Here is a 16,802-nt window from a genome sequence, read left to right on the forward strand (position 1 = left end):
ACGCTGTGCCATTTTATGTAAGAGGCTTGAGCACCTGCAGATTGTGGTATCTGAGCCAAGATCCTGAAACCAATTACCCACAAATAGTGAAGGACGACTGTATCTAACTTTTATTTCTCAATTTTAAATATAAATCATAAAAAATGTACAATAACAAGATAAAAAACAAGAAGTGTTTTATAGTGTGAGAATAGGTTTAGATTTATTGTTTTCTATGCGTAACCCTTGGGCCTGTGTTATCTATTGAGAAGACATTCTATTCCTCCTTAAACCACATGGCAGCCTTTGTCAATTCTAACAGGACTGTGTGTGCACGGATGTATTTTAGACACTGTTTTCTGATAAGGGGCTCTCTGTGTTCGCTCTCTTGAGGATGCTGCACTTTATGTAGGCTTACACAACCCCTTAAAATTTGGTAGCTGGAGTCCTCTAGTTTCTTATTATAGGCTATTTGCTACGCTTTTTTAATATTTCTTCAGGCGGAGTCTCACTCTGACGCCCAGGCTGGACTGCAGTGGCACGATCTCGGCTCACTGCAACTTCCACCTCCCAGGTTGAAGCAATTCTCCTGCCTCAGCCTCTTGAGTAGCTGGCACTACAGGTGCCTGCCACCAGGCACGGCTAATTTTTGTATTTTTAGCAGAGACATGGTTTCACTAAGTTGGCCAGGGTGGTCTCGAACTCCCGACTTCGGTTGATCCGCCCACCTCGGCTTCCCAAAGTGCTGGGGGACACTTGATGCTCTATAGCATTATGTTACTGGATATTTCCATACAATTTAAAATGAGGGAGGCAGAGAGACAGAGAGAGAGCGAACCATGAATTGGGACTCTGGACTCTCGGGTCATGAGACAAATTGTAGATAAAACGACAAAAATCCAGAATTGACATGTTGTGGGTTTTGCTGATAAAGAACAGTTCTAAGATTGTAAATAATTGCATAATCCTTCCCTGGGTACTTAAATCATTTAAACTGGTTCTGCTGTCATACTAGAAATACAAGCATGAAACATCCTATTGGTTTATTCGTCACAATTACTCTGACAACATTCATAATACCTATTAGATATTTTGCATATTATACACGGAGAAGAGTTTGAAACACAGATAAAAACAACAAAAATACATGAAAAGTCTTTCACATCAGCACCGATTTTAGTCACCTCGTGTTCGGGAGGTTGGATCTGAGACGTGTTTTCAGCTGGTCATAGTGAAGGACACAAGGTGTCAGTTCTAGTGAGAACAATTTCCAGGAAGCCATTTTCCCCTCTTGAGTGAGCACCCACTGCGCCTCATGCAAGGTAGGAAGAGCCTGCGTACGTCACCCTCCCATGATGTGGTCAGCATGTCAACTGCAAGGGCAGGACGCCAGATAACATCCTGTGCGCTGCTGAGCTGAGCTGGGGCGCGGCCGCCTGTCTGCACCGGCAGCACCATGTCACTCATGGTCGTCAGCATGGCGTGTGTTGGTGAGTCCTGGAAGGGAATCGACCGAGGAAGCGCTGGGGTGGAGATCTGGGCCTAGAGGGGAGATCTGGACCTGGAGGTTGAGTTATGGGCCTGGAGTGGAGATATGATACTGGAGTGGAGATTGGGGCCTGGAGTGCAGATCTGGGCCTGGAGTAGAGATATGGGCCTGGCATGGAGGGATGGGCCTGGAGTGGAGGTATGGGCCTGGAGTGGAGATATGGGCCTGGGGTGGAGATATGGGCCTGGAGTGGAGATATGGGCCTGGAGTGGAGATATGGGCCTGGAATAGAGATAGGATCCTGGAGTGGAGATATGGGCCTGGGGTGGAGATATGGGCCTGGAGTGGAGATATGGGCCTGGAATAGAGATAGGATCCTGGAGTGGAGATATGGGCCTGGGGTGGAGATAGGATCCTGGAGTGGAGATATGAGCATGGAGTGGAGATATGGGCCTGGAGTGGAGATACGGGCCTGGAGTGGAGATACAGGCCTGGAGTGGAGATATGGGCCTGGGGAGGAGATCCAGGCCTGGAGTGGGGATAGGAGCCTGGAGTGGAGATATGGGCCTGGACTGGAGATATGGGCCTGGGGTGGAGATAGGATCCTGGAATGGAGATATGAGCATGGAGTGGAGATATGGGCCTGGAGTGGACATACAGGCATGCAGTGGAGATATGGGCCTGGGGAGGAGATCCGGGCCTGGAGAGGAGATAGGAGCCTGGAGTGGAGATATGGTCCTGGAGTAGAGATATGAGACTGGAGTGGAGATATGGGCCTAGATTGGAGATAGGATCCTGGAGTGGAGATATGAGCATGGAGAGGAGATACGGGCCTGCAGTGGAGATACAGGTCTGGAGTGGAGATATGGGCCTGGGGAGGAGATCTGGGTCTGGAGTGGAGATATGGGTCTGGAGTGGAGATACGGGCCTGGAGTGGAGATACAGGTCTGGAGTGGAGATACGGGCCTGGAGTGGAGATACAGGTCTGGAGTGGAGATATGGGTCTGGAGTGGAGATATGGGCCTGGAGTGGAGATATGGGTCTGAGGTGGAGATCTGGGCCTGGAGTGGAGATATGGGTCTGGAGTGGAGATCTGGGCCTGGAGTGGAGATACAGGTCTGGAGTGGAGATACAGGTCTGGAGTGGAGATACGGGCCTGGAGTGGAGATACGGGCCTGGAGTGGAGATACGGGTCTGGAGTGGAGATACGGGCCTGGAGTGGAGATACGGGCCTGGAGTGGAGATACGGGTCTGGAGTGGAGATACGGGCCTGGAGTGGAGATACAGGTCTGGAGTGGAGATCTGGGCCTGGAGTGGAGATATGGGTCTGGAGTGGAGATATGGGCCTGGAGTGGAGATATGGGTCTGGAGTGGAGATCTGGGCCTGGAGTGGAGATATGGGCCTGGAGTGGAGATACAGGTCTGGAGTGGAGATCTGGGCCTGGAGTGGAGATATGGGCCTGGAGTGGAGATATGGGTCTGGAGTGGAGATCTGGGTCTGGAGTGGAGATACAGGTCTGGAGTGGAGATACAGGTCTGGAGTGGAGATATGGGCCTGGAGTGGAGATACGGGCCTGGAGTGGAGATACAGGTCTGGAGTGGAGATCTGGGCCTGGAGTGGAGATATGGGTCTGGAGTGGAGATATGGGCCTGGAGTGGAAATCTGGGCCTGGAGTTGAGATCTGGGCCTGGAGTGGAGATCTGGGCCTGGAGTGGAGATATGTACCTGGGTGGAGATAGGATCCTGGAGTCAAGATATGATCCTGGAGTGGAGATCTGGGCCTGGAGTCAGGATATGGGCCTGGGTTGGAGATATGGGCCTGGGTTGGAGATATGCGCCTGGGATAGAGACATGGGCTTGGCATAGAGCGATGGGCCTGGAGTGGAGATCTGGGCCTGGAGGAGGAGATATGGGCCTGAAGTGGAGATATGGACCTGGCAAGGAGATACGGGCCTGGAGTGGAGATTTGGGCCTGGAGTAGAGATATGAACCTGGAATACAGATAGGATCCTGGAGTGGAGATATGAGCGTGGAGTGGAGATACAGGCTTGGAGTGGAGATATGGGCCTGGGTTGGAGATATGGGCCTGGAGTGGAGATATTGGCCTGGAGTGGAGATATGGGCCTGGGGTGGAGATAGGATCCTGGAGTGGAGATATGAGCATGGAGTGGAGACATGGGCCTGGCATGGAGACATGGGCCTGGAGTGGAGATATGGGCCTGGAGTAGAGACATGAGACTGGAGTAGAGATATGAGACTGGAGTGGAGATATGGGCCTGGAATGGAGACATGGGTCGGGAATTGTGATATGAGCCTAGAGTGGAGATATGGGCCTGGGGTGGAGATAGGAGCCTGGAGGGGAGATATGAGTTTGGAGTGGAGATATGGGCCTGGGGTGGAGATATGGGCCTAGGGTGGAGATAGGTGCCTGGGGTGGAGATAGGGGCCTGGGGTGGAGATAGGGGCCTGGAGTGGAGATAGGAGCCTGCGGGGGAGATACAGGTTTGGAGTGGAGATAGGGTTCTGGAGTGGAGATATGGGCCTGGAGGGGAGATACGAGCCTGGCGGGGAGATATGGGTTTGGAGTGGAGATATGGGCCTGGAGTAGAGAGATCAGCATGGAGTGGAGATATGGGCCTCTTGTGTAGATCTACGCCTGGGGTGCAGATCTGGGTCATGAGGCTGGGTCTCTGCGCAGCTGAGATCCCTGCTGCGGGGGCAGGTAGGCAGCGGGGGTGAGTTTACCTTCAGCCCAGCAAGGGCCTGGCTGCCCAGACGCACAGCCCAGTGGGGGCAGCAGGGGAGGCCCAGGTTTGCCTGCAGATGGATCATCCATCATGATCTTTCTTTCCAGGGTTCTTCTTGGTCCAGAGGGCCTGTCCATACATGGGTGAGTCCTTCCCCAAACCTTAGAGTGTCATCTCCCCACCTAAGAGGATTTTCCTGAAACAGGAGGCAAGTCCTGTCCGACAGTGTCTCATAAACTAAGAAAGGGGGACCCTGGGGTGCTCAGCTCACACTTCTGACCTCGTCCTCTCTGGCCTTTCTTACCCTTGGCTGAGTCAAGCTCTGTGAAGACCGGGGTGAGCTTGGGGTGCTCCAAGCTGAGGTGTGCAGGGAGGAAGTGGTGTCAGCGGCTGAGGAAGGGAGGGAAGCAGGGCTAGGAACAGCAGGTCCTCTGAGGACAAAGGTGTAACTCACACCCTCCAGTGTTTCCATGACGGTCAGGGCTGCAGTGTGGCTGCTGTCATTCTACCAGAAGAGGTGGGGAAACCACAGCCATGACCCTGACATTCCAAATCTTCTGATGGGGGCTCAGTGCATGCACTGGCTGATATTCCATTCACAAAGGACACGCCCTCCATGCCGTCTCTACTTTGTGTTGTTTTATGTGAGTCATCGTGAAGTGTTAAAATCTAGTAAGAGTCTCTTATTCAGCACTTGTGCAAAGTTCTCAGCTGACAACGTTGTTGTAGGGAGACGCCATGTCGATGTGGGATGGGTCCTTCCTGTAGCCCTGGGCACCCAGGTGCGGTAGGAGCCTTAGAAACATGGAAAGGGGAAGAATCTTCTGAGCACAGGGAGGGAGGGCCAGCCCTACATCCTCCTCTCTAAAAGGGGGCGTCTCCTTCTCCCCCAGGTGGTCAGGACAAGCCCTTCCTGTCTGCCTGGCCCAGCGCTGTGGTGCCTCAGGGAGGACACGTGACTCTTTGGTGTCACTATCGTCGTGGGTTTAACAACTTTACCAACTTCACTCTGTGCAAAGACGACAGAAGTCACGTTCCCACCTTTCAGGGCAGAATATTCCAGGAGAGCTTCCTCATGGGCCCTGTGACCCAGGCACACGCAGGGACCTACAGATGTCGGGGTTCATACCCGCACTCCCCCACTGAGTGGTCGGCACTCAGTGAACCCCTGGCGATCAGGGTCACAGGTCAGAGGGCTCCTGTCTGGGCTTCTCCTTGTCCCACCTCCTGAATCCCAGAGCTTCTGCTGGGGCTGTCCACCAGGGTCCCATCACCCAGGACCTGATGTCTTTGGGGTAAAGGGGGATTGAATACAGGGAAATGGGTGCTGTGATGGGAAGAATAACTGTCCACAATATGGTTACATTCTAATCCCTGGAGCCTGTGACTCTTCATGCTATAGGGCAGGGGACTGAAGGGGAAGACGGAGCTCAGGTTGTTGATGAGTTGACCTTCAGATGGGGAAACAGCCTGGACTGTCCCACTGGGCTCAGTGTAATCACAAAGCAGCAAACAAGAGGAGGAGAAGAAGGAGAGTGGGGATTAGAGCAGCGTCGTGGAAGACTCCATCAGCCACTGTGGGCTTTGAAGGTGGAGGAAGGCCACGAGCCACAATGGCAGGTGGCCTCTACGGGCTGGAGAAGTCAAGAGAACCGCTCTGCTGAGTCTCCAGAGGGAACGCTGCCCTGTAGACGCCTTGATTTTAGCCCAGGAAGAACTGGATCCAATTTCTGTCTCCAGAAGTGGAAGGGGTCAGTGTGTTCTCTCCTGCTGCCATGTTTGTGATAATTTTCTGCCACAGCAACAGGAAACCAACACAGGAACCAGGTCAAGGACAAGTTAAGAAACCAAACAACAATAGCCGGGTATGGTGGTGGGCACGAGTAAACCAATGACTGGATTCAATCGCTTGAATCCGGGAGGCAGAAGTTGCAGTGAGCCAAGACCACACCACTACACTCCAGCCTGGGTGAAAAAGTGACACTCTGTCTCAAAAATCAATTAATTAATCAATTAATTAAAGAAACCAAATAAGGAGAAGGTTGGCAACCTCGAGATCAGCAAGGGCGGGATGCTGATGCCACCACCAGGCTCCCTCCACACAGGGAGAGGTCGATGCTCCTGGAACCAGCACCAAGAGCCACCTTGTGGAAGCTGAGGCCATGGAGAAGGCACAGGCATGGCAGGAGAGGCTCCCAATCCCCACTAGGAACAGGCGGTGTGGACACTGGTGCCTGCCTTACTGATCAGTTCATACCTCCTGCCAAGGATTCCAATTTGTCCGAAAGAGACTGAACTAGGTAGCTAAGAGCCTGGACATGCAGCCTGCCGTGGTTCCTCTTCCACCCCCACATAGACAGGAGGAAAGAGATGAGTTGGAAACAGATACAACAGACTAAGAGATGAGGCTGAGCCCAGTGGGAAGGGAGTCCGAGGCTACTAGACACAGACGGACACAGAAGAGGGAAGGAGAGAGTTGGAGGGACCTGCACCAGGGGATAAAAGACAGGGAGACATAGAGAGGGAGGAGAGGGACAGACAGTCGGGAGGGGAACCCTCACTCATTCCAGGTGCCATGGATATGATGACAAAGGGAGACGCCTAAACTCACAACCTCTCTTTTTAGGAGTCCACAAAAAACCTTCCCTCCGGGCCCTCCCAGGTCCCCTGGTGAAATCGGGGGAGACGGTCATCCTACAATGTTCGTCAGATACCGTGTTTGGGCACTTCTTTCTGCACAGTGAGGTGACCTTTGAGGAGCCCTTGCACCTTTTTGGAGAGCTCCATGGTGGGGGTTCCCAGGCCAACTATTCCATCAGTCCCAAGAGGTCTGACCTTCCAGGGACCTACAGATGCTACAGTTCTGTCACTCACTCCCCCTATGTGTTGTCAGCTCCCAGTGACCCCCTGGACATCGTGATCACAGGTGAGAGTGCCCGGACATTCTTCTCATTGTCACTGGGACACAGAGTGAATGATCCAGGACTTGGAAGCCCCAGGTGGTCATGAGGAAGATGAGTGTGGGATTCTTATGGAGAGAGACTCACTTGGTGAGGTCTATACCAACTGAGACAGAGAAACAGGAGACACAAGTACAGACCAGGTGTCATAACAGAGGACAGACACAGGGGTCATACAGGGAGGTAAAAAAGAGAGAAAGAGTTAAGGGGGACACTCAGACATACACACATGTCCCAGAGAGAGGCGTCCTTCCATGCTGACTTTGCTCAGAGACTTGGCATAGGTTAGAAGCCTCATTTCTGTTTTACCTCCACAAAGTTTTTCTACCAGGAGAACCCAAGGACACCCATATTTCTGTCCTGAGTCAGCCCCTGTGGCCTCAGGTCTTGTGGCACCTACAGAGGCCGTGTTGATTCTGACACCTCTGCCTTCCGTGCAGTGAAGGGTCCTCGTCCCAGGATATCATGGCCCCAGAATGCCAACCCCTGTGGACTTGGGGTCCCCAGACTGGATTCTGAGGCTCATATTCCAAATAACTACATATATAGGATTCCTGAGAGACACAGAGAGAAATCAGGGACACCAAAAAGCAAAGACCTAAACACACAGAATGAGCCAGAGAAGGAGATTGAGAGACTCACAGACACATAAAGAGAGAGGAAAGAGGGCAGAAGAGTGGAGAGAATGATGGAAGGGAGCAGAGAAATCCCTAAAATGAGGGCCCAGAGGGAGGGGCACAAGGAGGGACAAAGATGGAGATGTGGGGATCGATTGCAGAGATTTCAAAGAGAACTAGAGAGAATGAGAGGCAGAGAAAGACAGGGAGATGGAGACAGACAGCTGATAGATGGACAGATAGATATAGTTAGATGATACTAGGTAGATGGTAGATAATAGATAGGTTGTAGGTACATAGATGATGATTGATGGATTGATTGATAGACAGATGGTACATAGAGATAATGATGATGAAGATAGATAGATGATATATAGAGATATAGAGGCAGACAGAGAGAGAGATAGATGATACATAGACATAGATAACACATAGGTGATTGATGGACACATAGCTAGACAGACAATTGATAGATACAGAGATAGATAGATGATACATAAATATAGATGATAGATACATAATTTGTAGATAGACACCAAATAGATAAATACATCGATAGATCATAGAAAGAAATATGCAGAAAGTTATGAACAGGAGAGAAAGTGAGAAACTCAGAATTAAAGAAAAAGGAAGATCAAGTCAACAACCCAAGGAGGGTCAGAGAGAATAAAACCATGCAAAGAGGGGAAACATTCCTTGGGGTGGAGAAGTGAGGTCAGAGACCCAGAGAGACAGACAAGGCAGAAGGAGGAAATAGACAGGAAGAGAGAAGGGGGTGGAGGGTGACAGAGAGCATTAGGCCATAGAGCAGGGAAATGAGCTCTCAGCTCAGGTATGATGGGAGCTGTGAAAAAGGAAAAATCTCCCTGAGGAAACTGCCTCTTCTACTTCTAGGTCTATATGAGAAACCTTCTCTCTCAGCCCAGCCGGGCCCCACGGTTCAGGCAGGAGAGAACGTGACCTTGTCCTGCAGCTCCTGGAGATCTTTTCACATGTACCATCTATCCAGGGACGGGGAGGCCAATGAACTCAGGCTCCCCACAGTGTCAAGTGTTAATGGAACTTTCCAGGCCAACTTCCCTCTGGGCCCTGCCACCCACGGAGGGACCTACAGATGCTTCGGCTCTTACCGTGACTCTCCCTATGAGTGGTCAGACCCGAGTGACCCACTGTCCGTTTTGGTTACAGGTGAGGAAAGCCCATGTCTGTCGCATATCTCATGACCCTAGAGTCATAGTGCTGGGATTACAGACGTGAGCCACCATGCCCAGCCTCTTTTTAGTTTCTTAAAGAACTTCCATACTTTTCTCCATAATGGCTGTACTCATTTACATTTCTACCAACAGGGTACCAGGGTTCCCCTTTCTCTACCATCTTGTTTTGCCTGTATTGCAGATAAAAGCCATTTTAATGGGGTGAGATGAAAATTCATTGTGATTTTAATGTGCATTTCTCTGATGATGAGTGATACTGAACACTTTTTCACACACATGATGGTCATTTATATGTTTTGTTTGTGGAGAAATGTCTGTTCAAGTCTTTTGCTCATTTTTTAGTTAAGTTGTTTGTCTTATTGAGTTATGTGAGCTTCTTGTATTTCTAGTTATGAATCCCGTCTCAGATGCATAGTGTGCAAATATTGGCTCCCATTCTGTGGGCTGTCTCTTCACTTTGTTGGTTGCTTGTTTTGCAGTGCAGAAGCTGCTTAGTTTGATGTATTCCCAATTGTCTGTTTATTGCTTTGATTACTTGTGTTTTTGAGGTTTCAAACCAAATGTCTCTTCTCAGACAAATGTCCTGAAGCACTTCCCCAATATTTTCTTCTACGTGTTTCATAGGTTCAGGCCTTAGACTCGTGTATTTAATCCATTTTGATTTGGTTTTGGTGGATGATGAGACGTAGAGTTGCAGTTTCATTCTTCTGCATGTAGATATCCAGTTTTCCCCACATTTTTTATTGAAAAGACTGTCCTTTCCTGATTCTAGCATCCTGGCACCTTTGTTAAAATGCATTGGATTGGCTGGGCACGGTGGCTCACACCTTCAGCCCCAGCACTTTCAGAGGCCAAGGTGGGTGGATCACCTGAGACCAGGAGTTCGAGGCCCGCCTGGCCAAGATAGTAAAACCCTGTCTCCACTAAAAGTACAAAAATTAGCTTAGCATTGTGGTCAGCGCCTGTAATACCACTACTCGAGAGTCTGAGGCAAAAGAATTGCTTGAACCCAGCAGACAGAGGTTGCTGTGAACCGAGATTGCACCTCTGCACTCCAACCTGGGTAACAGAGCAAGATTCCATCTCAAAAAAAAGAAAGCCATTGAATGTAGATGCATGGATTATATCTGTGTTCTTCATTTCATTCCATTGTTCTTTGCACCTTTGCATATGCCAATGTTATGCTGTTTTGTTTACTACAGCTCTGTAACATATTTTTAAGTCAGGTAATGTGATGTTCCTGTTTTCTCTCTGTACCTTAAACTCTCAAGACAATGGGCAACACATATAAAAATTATGGACAAGAGGATCCCAGGACTCCCAGAGCCCAGTGTTGGATAACAGAGTGTTGGCCATGAACCAACCTCTAAGATTTCCCTTGAGTAGAGGACAGGCACCCTCTTTTCCTCACCTCTCTCCTGTTTCTATTCTAGGAAACCCTTCAAGTAGCTGGCCTTCACCCACTGAACCAAACTCCAAAACCAGTGAGTAAAGAATCCCTCTTATCTCTGCTTTTGGAAACCTGGGGAGGTGGAAGCCTTGGATTCAAGCCTTGGCTCAGCACCTCCCAGCTCTGATTGTGGGCCTGTCTTCCACCGTCTCTCTGAACTCCAGACACTCCAACTGCAAAAGGGATCTGGGCACAGCACAGGGCTCCATGAAGTCTCTTAATCTCTAATCTTCTGCAGCTGAGACCTCCTACAAGCTGGAAGAATGATTGCAAATCTGACATCCTTCTCAGGAAAAATGCAGTGTTTGTTCTCCCTACATTCCTAACTGGAGGATCAATTCCTCGGGGCTTGAAAGAGGGAAGGGAAGGGAACATCTAATGAGGGTGAGGGGTTCTAGAGAAGTTCCACTTGCCAAGGAATGAAATGTTGGTCATGAGGCAACCCTGGCTGACTCAGCAGAGAAAGAGCATTGCAGTAACAGAGAACAGAGCTCATGCACGCACACTTCGACTCACTGACTCATTCAGCCATGGCCTCATGCTCAGGCTGTGCAGTTAGAATCCTTTCCTACTGTTGCCATAACAAATTTCCGCAAAATTGGTGGATGAAAACAAAACGACTTTTTAATTATCTTATAGTGCGTAGCTCAAAGGATGAAATGCATCTCACAGGGCTAAAATCAAGGTGACAGCAAGGCTGCCTTCCCTCTGAAGGTTCCAGGCAAGAATCTGCTTTCCACATGTCCCAGTTTCTACAGGCTCCCACGTTCCTTGGCTCCTGGTCACCTTCCCCCTTCCTCAAAATCCACAAAGACTGGTCACGTCTCACATGGGATCACTCAGACCCTTCTTCCTTGTCCACGCGTCTTTCTCTGAATGTCCCTCGGCTTTCTTCCTCATCTCTTAAGGACTTTGGGATTATATTGGGTTCACCAAGATAATCCATCATCATCTCCCTAAAATCGTCCAGGATACTCTCCTTTTCAGTTCAGCTGATTAACAACCATAATTCCATCTGAAATCTTCATTCCTCCTCTCCACGTAAAATCACATATTCAAAAGATATGAAGGCTAGGTCATGGACATTTTTGGGGTGGGGTGGATTCTCCTACCTTCCACAAATAGTAAACAGGATGCATTTGGCCTGTGCTCTTGGGACACTGACATTGCAGATGGGTAAATGAGAGGAAAGAAAATGAATGCACAAGTGGACCTATAAATGGCTGATCCACTGCGAAACGTCTGTGCAAGAAATTCATTTATTCATTTAATTATTTATGTATTAAGATGGAGTCTCACTCTGTCCCCTAGGCTGGAGTGCAGTGTCAGGATCTTGGCTCACTGCAACCTCCGCATCCTGGCTCAAGTGATTCTTCTGCCTCAGCCTCTCAAGTAGCTTGCATTACAGGCACGCGCCGCCACACCTGGCTAATTCTTTTTGTAGATTTTTGGTAGAGATGATGTTTCACCATGTTGCCCAGTCTATCTCGAACTCCCAATCTCAAGTAATCCGACCGCCTCAGCCTCCCAAAGTGCTGGGATTATAGGCGTGAACCACGGCACCCAGTCAGAATTTAAAATAAATAATAGATAATGCTGAGTGTATGGTTTCAGGTGGCAGAGAAGGTCTCACTAATCACATATTTGTGATGGAAGACTGGCGGAAAGATTTTCCACACACAATTGTCAACTGTGAAGGCACGAAAGTGAAAACAATCTTATGCGGAAGGAAGAGGCTCTGTCGGAAACGCTGGGAATGAGATGGGGAGAATTACAAGACCACTGGAGAGAGAGGAGAGCACACTGGGCACACAGGAAACTAAGAAGGAACAAGGAATGTGTGTTTTATACTCACAGCCCTTGAATTCACCTCGGGCTAACTAGGAATCCCTATGTGATTAATAGTAACTGACATGAACATAAGGGAGGCCCAGGTGCGTAACTGGAATCTAGGAGACCGTGGAAAAGGCGATTCCCGCCCCACTGGTGAAACGTGGTGGTGATTTAGACACTAAGTGGATGAAGTGGATGGATACAGGATATGTTTGTGAGGTAGAATCATTTGCAGGGAGGGCTTGCTGGGTTTGATTTTTCCTAGTTGTATATTCCTTGCTTCATTAATTTCTTTCTGAGATTTATTTCTCCTACACGTAAATCAATACCTGGCAGAGGAGTGATAGATAGATGAGGCATGGTGCAAACGAAGGGACCGATTACAGCATAATATACAAGGCTGTGAATGGTGGTTCATGCGTCTAACCCAGCTACTTAGCCGCCCACCACGACGCCTGGCTAATTTTTTGTATTTGTAGTAGAGATGGGGTTTCACCGTGTTATCCAGGATGGTCTCGATCTCCTGACCTCGTGATCCGCCCATCTTGGCCTCCCAAAGTGCTGGGATGACAGGCGTGAGCCACTGCGCCTGGCCCCAAGCTCTTTTTAACAACCAGCTGTCCAGAGTACTAATAGAGGGAGAACTTGCTAACCCCGTCCTGTGGGAAAGCATTGATCTGTTCATGGTGGTTCCACTTCCATGACCCAAACACCTCCCAAGAGGCCCAACCTCCCACACTGAGGGTTAAATTTCAATGTGAGCTTTCAAGAGGTCAAACATCTAAACTAAAGCAGTTGTATATTCAGCACGTTCCATGGTTCCTGTGAGAGCTATAACTGAGAGAGCAGGAGAAAGCTGGGTCTCCCGCCATCAGGCAGTTTGTCCTAAGGAGACATTCCGCAAGGTTACCTGTCAATCAAGAAATGAGAGACAATCCATAAAAAGGAACTGCTGTGATTAGCTTCTTATTGGTGTCTCGTCTTCCTCCAGGTAACCCCAGACACCTGCATGTTCTGATTGGGACCTCAGTGGTCATGATCCTCTTCACCATCTTCTTCTTTCTCCTTCATCGCTGGTGCTCCAACAAAAAGAGTAAGTCTCACGAAGCAGAGGCCAGAGACCTCTGGGTCGTGTGGGGAAGCGGGATGGGAGCACGCAGGTGTGTGTTCCTCACCGGCAGGATGGTCTCTGGCCCAAGGCAGGAGCCACAGAGGCAGAGCTTTCTAGAGAGAGTGCCAGACACCCTGTCCCTGCCTTCAGCTCACAGACCATTGCCTGATTCTGAACTGTATCCTCATGTCCCTGCAGCCACTGACATCCCGGAGACGGTTCCACGACAGGCAGAAAGTGGGAGACAGAATCAATGGGATGGAAATTGAGAGCCATTCATGGGAAGGGGTCTTGAACTCAGAAAGACAGAATGTCTGAGTCTGGCTGTTGGCAGCTGAGGGACCTCAGCCACCTACAGCCTCCCCCTGTGTGTTGGGCTCTGCACATGAAATGAGGACCCAGACGTGCCCTCCCAGCTGTTCTGATGACTTTTGTCTCCTACAGATGCTGCTGTAATGGACCAAGAGCCTGAGGGGGACAGAACAGTGAACAGGGAGGTAGGTCCTCCTCGGCCCAGCCTCGCGGATCCAATCTTATTCCTACTAGTCCTGAAGAATGTGAGCCCCTCTCTCACTCAACATTTCCCTCTCTCCAGGACTCTGATGAACAAGACCCTCAGGAGGTGACATACGCACAGTTGGATCACTGCGTTTTCACACGGGGAAAAATCACTCGCCCTTCTCAGAGGCCCAAGACACCCCCAACAGACACCAGTGTGTACATGGAACTTCCAAATGCTGAGCCCAGATCGAAAGTTGTCTTCTGTCCATGAGCACCACCGTCAGGCCTTGAAGGGGTCTTCTAGGGAGACAACAGCCCTGTCTCAAAACCAGATTACCAGCTCCAATGTACCAGCAGCAGGAATCTGAAGGTGTGAGTCTGCGTCTTAGGGCATCGCTCTTCCTCACACCACGAATCTGAACATGCCTCTCTCTTGCTTACCAACGTCTAAGGTCCCCACTGCCTGCTGCAGAGAAAACACACTCCTTTACTTAGCCCACAATTCTCCATTTCACTTGACCCCTGCCCACCTCTCCAACCTAACTGGCTTACTTCCTAGTCCTACTGAAGGCTGCAGTCACACTGAGGAACTCACAATTCCAAACATACAAGAGGCTCCCTCTTAACACAGCACTTAGACATGTGCTGTTCCACCTTCCCTCATGCTGTTCCACCTCCCCTCAGATTATCTTTCAGCCATTGTCAGCAGTGAAACTTACAAATTTTTTTATCATTTCAATGTAGCTCTCTCCTCTTCAAATAAACACATCTGCCCTCATCCTTTAGGTAATGTGACTCTTTATTCGCCGAAAGTTTCCGGTGTTATCATTACTATGTCCGTATAGCCCCATCTGCTCTCCACTGGGTTCTCACCCCGGATTCTGAGCTTCTGGAAGCAGGTGGAGCCTGGTTTCTGTCTGGAACTCCAATTTCCATCCAACAATGCAGCACATAGGAGGTTGCAACGATCGTGAATCAGATGAACAAGTGATATTCTTACTCTCCGCACACCTGGAAAGCTGGCAAAGCCATTCCAAGATGAAACATCTGTAGAGTCATAGGCCTTGTTAGTCTCATCTCCACGGGGACACATGTCAACACATCATCTCTCATACTATAAACACACAGTCGCTCCTCCGTATCTGTGGGGTTTACAGGTGTTTGTTGAGCCAACTATAAATAAAAAATATTCAGAGAAAAAATCCACAAAGTTCCAAAAAGCAAAACTATGTTGAATGAATACAAATGAAGCAGTGTGTAGCCTGTATCCGGAATTATAAGTAATCTAAAGATGATTTCATGTACACAGGAGGATGAGCATGGGTTATATGCAAACGCTGCAGCATTTCATGTAAGAGGCTTGAGCACCTGCAGATTTTGGTGTCTGAGCGGAGATCCTGAAACCAATCACCCATGAATAGTGAAGGATGACTGCATATAATTTTTATTCATCAATTTTTAAAATAAATTCTTAAAATGTACAACAATAAGATAAAACAATAAGCAGTGTTTTTACAGTGTGAAAATAAGCTTAGATTTATTTTTTCCTATGTGTAACCCTCTGGTCCAATGTTATTTATGGAGAAGACATTCTATTCCACCTTAACCCACACGGCAGCCTCTGTCAACTATAAAGGGACTGTGTGTACACGGATGTATTTTACACACTCTTTCCTGCTCAGTGGCTCTCTGTGTCCACTCTCACGAGGATGCTGCACCTTACATAGCCTTAGAGAACTCCTTAAAATTTGGTAGCCTGAATCCTCTAATTTCTCCTTCCTCTTTAAGATTGCCATTATTATTATTATAGGCTATTTGCTTTTCCATGTGAATTTGTAATAATTTTTCTCATTTTCACCAAAAACAATGCTTGTAATTTTGTTGTGACTCCCTTAAATCTACAGATAAAGTTCTGTCCTGTAGAAACATCATGCAAACCACATACATTCTTTTAAATTCACTAGTATCCAAAATAAAAAGCTAACAAGAAACAGATAAAATTAATGTAAGTTTACCCCATAGACCCATAATATCATTAACCCAATAGACCCAAAAAATTAACCTAGTAGATCCAAAATATTATTTTATAATCCAAACAGACTCAAAATATTATCATTTCAACATGTAATCATGAGTCCTCTTGGAAAATATCAGATCCCTGTCTAGGTGCGCAAAGGTTTTTCTTTGTAATATCTCATTTCCACATTTCCACTTGGCACGGAAACTGCCCCCAAGGCTCAGGATAATAAGAGGCAGTAGGAATGGGTAGATGCATCTGCAGGAAAATGACTAAATCATATTGAGACATCAGAGTTTGGGGAACTCACTAGAACTACGGGGTCAGTGTGGGGGAGGGAATTGGGAGATGTTGATCAAAGGATGCAGTTTCAGGTATTCAGGAGGAATCGGTCTGAAGGTCTCTTGTACAGCTTGGCCACTATAGTTGACAATACTGTACTCTATACTTGAATTTTACCAGGAGAGTAGATTTTTTTTTTTTTTAATATGGAACACTTCACGAATTTGCGTGTCATCCTTGCGCAGGGGCCATGCTAATCTTCCCTGTATCATTCCAAGTTTAGTATATGTGCTGCGGAGGCGAGCATGGGAGAGTCGATCTTAAGGGTCCTCACCACGAAAAAAAGAAAGAAAGAAAGAAAGAAAGAAAGAAAGAGAGAAAGAGAGAAAGAGAGAAAGAGAGAAAGAGAGAAAGAGAGAAAGAGAGAAAGAGAGAAAGAGAGAAAGAGAGAAAGAGAGAGAGAAAGAGAGAGAGGGAGGGAGGGAGGGAGGGAGGGAGGAAGAAAGAAAAAGATGGAAAGAAGGAAAGAAAGAAAGAAAAGAAAGAATAGATAGGAGGGCTGAGCAAGAAAAGAACAAAGGGAGAAAAGGGACCCCGACAC

General features: G+C 48.4%; 1 protein-coding gene, 1 long non-coding RNA gene and 1 other non-coding gene across 3 annotated transcripts; 1 reads left to right on the plus strand and 2 right to left on the minus strand.

Annotated features, from left to right (window-relative positions):
- Positions 1-1,007: 1,007 nt before the first annotated feature.
- Positions 1,008-4,540, minus strand: LOC115892140. The gene is made up of 3 exons (XR_004052026.1): positions 4,497-4,540; positions 4,215-4,412; positions 1,008-1,476 (listed from the first exon to the last, which is right to left on the minus strand). It is a non-coding gene; the product is annotated as an uncharacterized LOC115892140 (long non-coding RNA).
- On the plus strand, positions 1,402-14,674 carry LOC104674750 (killer cell immunoglobulin-like receptor 3DL1). The gene is given in 10 exon segments (XM_010379157.2): positions 1,402-1,469; positions 4,324-4,359; positions 5,110-5,403; positions 6,843-7,142; positions 8,688-8,981; positions 10,441-10,491; positions 13,282-13,383; positions 13,846-13,898; positions 13,997-14,146; positions 14,148-14,674. Coding segments are annotated over 10 exon segments (1,437 nt in total). The 5' UTR covers positions 1,402-1,435; the 3' UTR covers positions 14,271-14,674.
- A 1,727-nt stretch (positions 14,675-16,401) lies between these two features.
- LOC115892464 lies at positions 16,402-16,508 on the minus strand. Its single transcript, XR_004052346.1, has one exon. It is a non-coding gene; the product is annotated as a U6 spliceosomal RNA (small nuclear RNA).
- Between the last annotated feature and the right edge of the window lie 294 nt (positions 16,509-16,802).

The sequence above is a fragment of the Rhinopithecus roxellana genome, chromosome 12 (genome assembly GCF_007565055.1).
Source record: "Rhinopithecus roxellana isolate Shanxi Qingling chromosome 12, ASM756505v1, whole genome shotgun sequence".
NCBI lineage: Eukaryota > Metazoa > Chordata > Mammalia > Primates > Cercopithecidae > Rhinopithecus > Rhinopithecus roxellana.